Source organism: Octopus bimaculoides, chromosome 21, assembly GCF_001194135.2.
Source record: "Octopus bimaculoides isolate UCB-OBI-ISO-001 chromosome 21, ASM119413v2, whole genome shotgun sequence".
Taxonomy (NCBI): Eukaryota; Metazoa; Mollusca; class Cephalopoda; order Octopoda; family Octopodidae; genus Octopus; species Octopus bimaculoides.
In genome coordinates this window covers 3,128,726-3,134,723 of record NC_069001.1, presented here as the reverse complement: position 1 = coordinate 3,134,723, position 5,998 = coordinate 3,128,726, and the positions used below count along the sequence as shown (strand labels likewise).

The window sequence follows — 5,998 nt, the reverse complement described above, 5'->3', positions numbered from 1 at the left end:
GTGTTTCTATACAAGGAAAAAAAAAGGCTGTCTTGAAACCATCCTGTTCATAACACATACATATATACATTTCTGATAGTTTTTCAAAGAACAACAAAAACACACACACACACACACACACACACACACACACACACACCAATTTTCTGGACACTGATGATCTGGAGTCTCTTATAATCAAAAACTGTATTTTAAAGGGCCAGCCTTGTCACACTCTGTGTCACGCAGAATCCTTGTGAGAACAATGTTAAGGGTCTGCATGTCTGTGCAGTGCTCAGCAATTTGCACATTATTTTTACAAGCAAGCTGTTCCATTGATCAGATCAACTGGAACCTTTGTCATCATGACTGCTCGAGTGCCAGTTATGATTGGCAATAATTTACACTAATGTAGAAATACCTGTATTTCATTTAATTATCGAAGTAAATTTAATATTTGTTTAATCTAAAGTGTGTTGACCAAATTGGCCACTTCTGGTTCAGAAAAATCAGTTATCCCAAAAGGCTTTGGAACCAAAGCTTCTGGAAAATTGATGGTGTAACTCTGTGTGTGTGTGTGTATATATATATATATATATATTTTTTTTTTTTAAAGTATATATTATAAAATAAAATTATAAATAAGGGCTCTGGAATACCATCACCTATACACTAAAAATAGAAGTCAAATATCTACAAACCATATATATATATAACAGGCAAAGAAGTCTAGTGCCAACTCCTGTGAAACTGTCCAACCAATGCCAGCATAGAAGGAGGACGTTAAACAGTGATGATGATGATGATGATGATTACATTAACAAAAAAATTTCTTGCCAGATGACAAGATTGCTACTTAAACTGCAAAGCAATCTACCTTATATCCTTACAGTATCCTTATTTGGAGTTTTTAAAAAGAAAATGAAATTTTATTGTGGGTTCAATTCTAATGAGAGCTACACTCCCACCACCCCAACCTCATACTTTTTGCCTCATGCTTCTAACTAAGGACAGATGAACCTCTGGTTGAGTGCATCTAACATTTTGATTACTAATCCCTATATTTCATTGCTGGACCCCAATTCTTTGGTTATAAGCTCCACATTCATTCACTGAAACTCCAAAGTGTTGATCATCAATATTCTTTTATAGATTATACACACATTTACTTTATAACTTTTGTCCATTTCATATATATACACATACACATAAATGTCGAACCATGAGAGTGAGTGCTCAACATAGCATCGGTGGATAAAATTCATATACACACACACACACACACACACACACACACACTTTATAAGCAATTAGCTATAGGTACTTCATATATATATATATATATATATTTATTTTATAGCTCAATACATTGTATACACCTTTTATGACCAAGTTCCTCGCATGCACACATTTTATATACATTATATATACCGTGTCCATATGCAGCATATAAACATTACATTAAAGACCATGGAAAGGATAGGAAGAAGTAATGAGGTTTGATATCAGAACCCTGGACTCGAGAGAACAGTTGATGAAACAAATGATAATTGATTTGCATTCTGGGAGGTCCACCAAATCTTGCTGACATGGGAATGTTAAAACGATGACAACGATCATACTAATGATGATGATGATGATGATGATGATGATGTATATACTGGCTTTAATTTAAATGGACAATTGACCATAGTTAGCACCAGAATGGGACAAAGAATGCTGGGAGACAGAGTTATTTTAAGACTGGTGGAGTTTGATACAAGTAAGTCAATAGTCTTTGGTTAGCATGTTTAACCAGTAAGCAAGTGGTGTTGAGTTCAATTTCTGTTGGTAGACTCATATTTAATTTCTCATTCTCAAGTTGTTATTTATGAATATGTATGCTGTTTTTTTTTTTTTTGTTGATGTTGTTTTCATAAAATACCTCGTATTTCTTTTATAATCAAAATCATGCCTGCACCTATGAGTTCCTTATAGGTGCAGGCATGGTGGCTGGGTGGTTTGGAAGCTTGCTTTATAACCTGGTGCTTCCAGATTCAGTCCCACTGTGCAGCATCTTGAGCAAGAGTCTTCTACTATAGCCCTGGGCCAACCAATGCCTTGTGAGTGAATTTGGTTGATGGAAACTGTGTGAAAGCCTATTGTGCGCGTGTGTGTGTGTGTGTGTGTGTGCATATGCATGTCTTTGTGCCCATGTTTGATTTCTCTTGACAACTAGTGTTGGTTTGTTTATGTACCTCTAACTTAGCAGTTCAACAAAAGAGATTGATAGACTAAGTACCAAGCTTAAAGAAATACTGGGGTTGATGTATATGACTAAAACCCTTCAAGGCCGTATATATATATGTGTGTGTGTGTGTGTGTGTGTGTGTGTGTGTGTGTATATAAATACACATATTCATTTGCAAAACTATCAAACCCATTGTGATAACATGTTTGAAACTGATATAAAATACAATCTCTTCCTGCCTAACCCATTCTTCAATATCACGAAATAACAAATAAAGGAAAAATAAGGAAAATTTAATAGAACCCACATTTATATAACTTTCTCATCATTTTTGATGATAAAGAAATCTCAGCACTTTGTGGCTTCCATAGAAAGTCTGCTGCACAAAAGGTGTGCAGCAAATATTAAATATAGAAAAAAATTTGGGGTTGTGAAGATATTTAATTTCGCATTTATTCTCATGTTTCAACCTGAATCTGCCGATCCTATTGATTTTTTTCTCCAGTTCGATGACTTTTGGTGAAATTTTCTGGGTTATTATTATTACTATTTTTGTTTTTTTATTCTGTTTGAGCATCTGGAGGTGTGTAGAGTTTATAAACGGGGTTATCTATAAGATATATATAAATGCTGGAGAATAATCTATGGAAATCTAAAAGTGTAAGAAAAGAAAATAACAATAAAGCTCATTCTTGATTGTATCTGTGTATCTACTTGTGTGTGTGTGTTTGTGTGCATGCATGTGTATGTTTGTGTGTGTGTGTTTGTGTCTCTCTGTATGTGTTCATGTCTTTGTGTGTGTGTGTATATATATATGTATACCTATATGTGTGTGCATGTATACCTGTCTGTGTGTGCGTGTGCTTGTGTGAGAGCCTCTGTGTGTGTGTGTTTGTACCTGTGTACTTGTGTTTCTGTGTGCATGTGTGTGCGTTTGTGCTGTTCTGTGTGTGTGTGTGTGCTTGAGCGAGCCTCTGTGTGTGTGTGTGTTTGTACCTGTCTGTGTACTTGTGTTTCTGTGTGCATGTGCGTGTGTGTGTGTGTGTGTGTGTGTGTTGGCTTCTATGAATGAATACTGAGTGTTTAGTCCATTGGTTGAGTCTGGATTTGGTGTTATGTATGACTCTAACCAGCTCAGTTGTCTTTGAGACTCAGCTCCGACTACTCACATCTTTGAGTGTAACTCATTCACTTAATCTTAGGCTTTGATGACAAACTCAATTTTCACTTCTGTTAAAGGTTAATATTTTACTTCATTTCATTTAGTTTTTGAAGTCTCTTAATGCTACAGAGACCTTAATCCTTGTTTGAGACAAAAAGAATATAAAAAAGAAGAGCATCTATTTCACATATGTTTTACATCTGTCCATCCATTTTACATTTTCTGCATCTGTTGGTTTTTCCTCACATCTGTTTCATAATCTATTTTCAATCACTAATATTTACTTCTGTCTTCAAATCTGATGCATTTGTTTTATATTTTCCTACATCTGTTTCACAATTCGTTTTGAATCATCAATATTTATATTTGTTTCCAAATTTTTTCCATTTTCAGCGGGAGTCAGCTCCAAGCGCCGTGCCCCATTGGGAAGTCCTAAACGTGATGTTCAAAGGGCAGATATGTTAAAAATGTATTCCAAGTACAGCAAGATAGTTAATTTCGACCAGCTTAAAGATCCCACGGAAATATGGGAGCTGCAGGAACTGGTTGGAGAAGGCACCTATGGAGAGGTGTACGCTGTGAGAAACAAACAAACAGGTGAGATGATCCCTATTTATCATCACCATCATCATCGTTGTCATCAGTAGGATTGTCATCCTTCACTGTCATCAACACCATCACCACTCACCACCACCACCATCATCATCATTATCACCACCACCACCATTATCACCACCACCACCATTATCACCACCACCACCACCACTACCATCATTTTAATTGTCATGATCACCATTGTCATTCTTGTCATCATCATTATCATCATCATCATCATTATCATCATCATCATCATCATCATCACTCTTTTACTAAATTTAACCCTTTGTCTTTGTTCAGGCCATGCTTGAGCACTGCCATGCCATGCTTGCCATACATATATTTTTTGATGTTTATATAATTAGACATCGGTAATTAACAAGAAAACAGATGGTGAGCTGGCGGAATCGTTAGTGCATTGGACTAAAATGCTTAGCGGCATTTTTTCCAGCTCTTTATGTTCTGAGTTCAAATCTTGCTGAAGTCAACTTTACTTTTCATCCGTTTGGGGTTGATAAAACATAGGACAAATCAAATACTGGGGTTGATGTAACTGACCTGTCCCCCCCTCCCTCAAAATTACTGGGCTTGAAACCAGCAACCAACTGGCATCAGGTTCAGACAGGCATTACTCCATCTGTCTTTGATATTGTTGCAGGCCAAAAGGCTGCTGCCAAAATATTGGAGAACATCCACGAGACTGTTGAAGAGATCGAGCAGGAATATCAGATTCTAAAGGCTGTGAGTAATAACCCTAATTTCCCACAATTCTATGGATTGTACCTGAAGAAAGAAAACAAACTGGATGACCAGTTATGGATTGTCATGGAGGTGAGTGATGGCTTTTGATTTCCTTCCATCTCCTTCTTTGAATTTCTTAGCCTTTCTTTGTGTCTTTGTTACCGTCATTTTCTCCCTCCCTCCCTCCTCTCCTCTTCCTCCTCCTCTTTCTCCTCTTCTCTCTCCTCTTCTCCATTATGAAAATACAATAGGATTTTTTTAAACACCGAATGACTATAAGGGTCCACCTGAGTATAATAGAAATCAAAGGGGTCGACAGGTCAAAAAAAGAAAAATTGGTTGAGGACCTTTGATGTAGAGATTCATTCATTCATTGTTCCACATCTGAAAGATGAATCATTTGTTTATTTTCCTCTTTTCCAGTTGTGTCAGAATGGATCTGTAACGGATCTTTCGAAAGACTTGGTAACGCGTAAGAATCGGCTGGATGAAGTCCTGATTGCTTTCATCTTGAAGGAAACACTGAAGGTAGGCAAACATGCAGACATTCTCCCACTCACTCTTTCACTTATCAAACCAATATTCATGAAACTTTGCATACTTGTGATACTAACATCCAGTTCAATAATAGCCCCAATTGAATTTCAATAAAAATCTATAATGTGCCCTCCAGGGTGTTTGGGCAAATTATATGATAAAATGAGAAGAGTGCAAAAAGTATAAGTCTGAGGTAGTATCAGAGACTTATATCAGTGAAGGCAAAAACAGTAGTAAGAATGGGATGATATTGTTAATCAAGCTGTCATATACACGCAGTGCTGCATACATATTTTCATAAATACATAGATACAACACACACACACACACAGTGAAAGGTGGGTGTGAGGAACATGTAGCTTTAAGTAGAAAGGGGATGGGTGGCTTTTCTGCTGTCCATCACAAAGAAACACTCACACACACACACACACAGACATGCATGTACATACATACATACGTATGTCTACTATACACCATTTAAACTTGTGATTACTTGTGTGTACTTGTTCTGTTACTTTTTTTAATTTATAAAGAATAAAATGATGAATATATTCTTTGCTTGAAGTGAACACGAAGTGAACAACTTCAATTATGATCAAATTGATAAAATCTTCTAAGAAAATGGAAGAAAATGATATATTAATGTTTTTGTTGTATTTCAAATAGAATTGAGAAGTTAAACACCTTTAAAATCTAACTTGATATTTACTTTAAAAACAAAATGGATAGAGCTTTCATTATAACTTTATATA

The 5,998-nt window shown here is 36.0% G+C and overlaps 1 protein-coding gene across 1 annotated transcript in view; it reads left to right on the top strand.

Annotated features, from left to right (window-relative positions):
* The window catches only part of LOC106873084 (myosin-IIIa), an 88,205-nt gene that overhangs the window by 5,360 nt on the left and 76,847 nt on the right, over positions 1 to 5,998 (top strand). Inside the window, exons 2-4 of the mRNA XM_052975288.1 lie at positions 3,765 to 3,968; positions 4,627 to 4,799; positions 5,133 to 5,237. Of these exons, the coding sequence (XP_052831248.1) occupies positions 3,765 to 3,968; positions 4,627 to 4,799; positions 5,133 to 5,237 (482 nt within the window). The remainder of the gene's footprint in view (positions 1 to 3,764; positions 3,969 to 4,626; positions 4,800 to 5,132; positions 5,238 to 5,998) is intronic.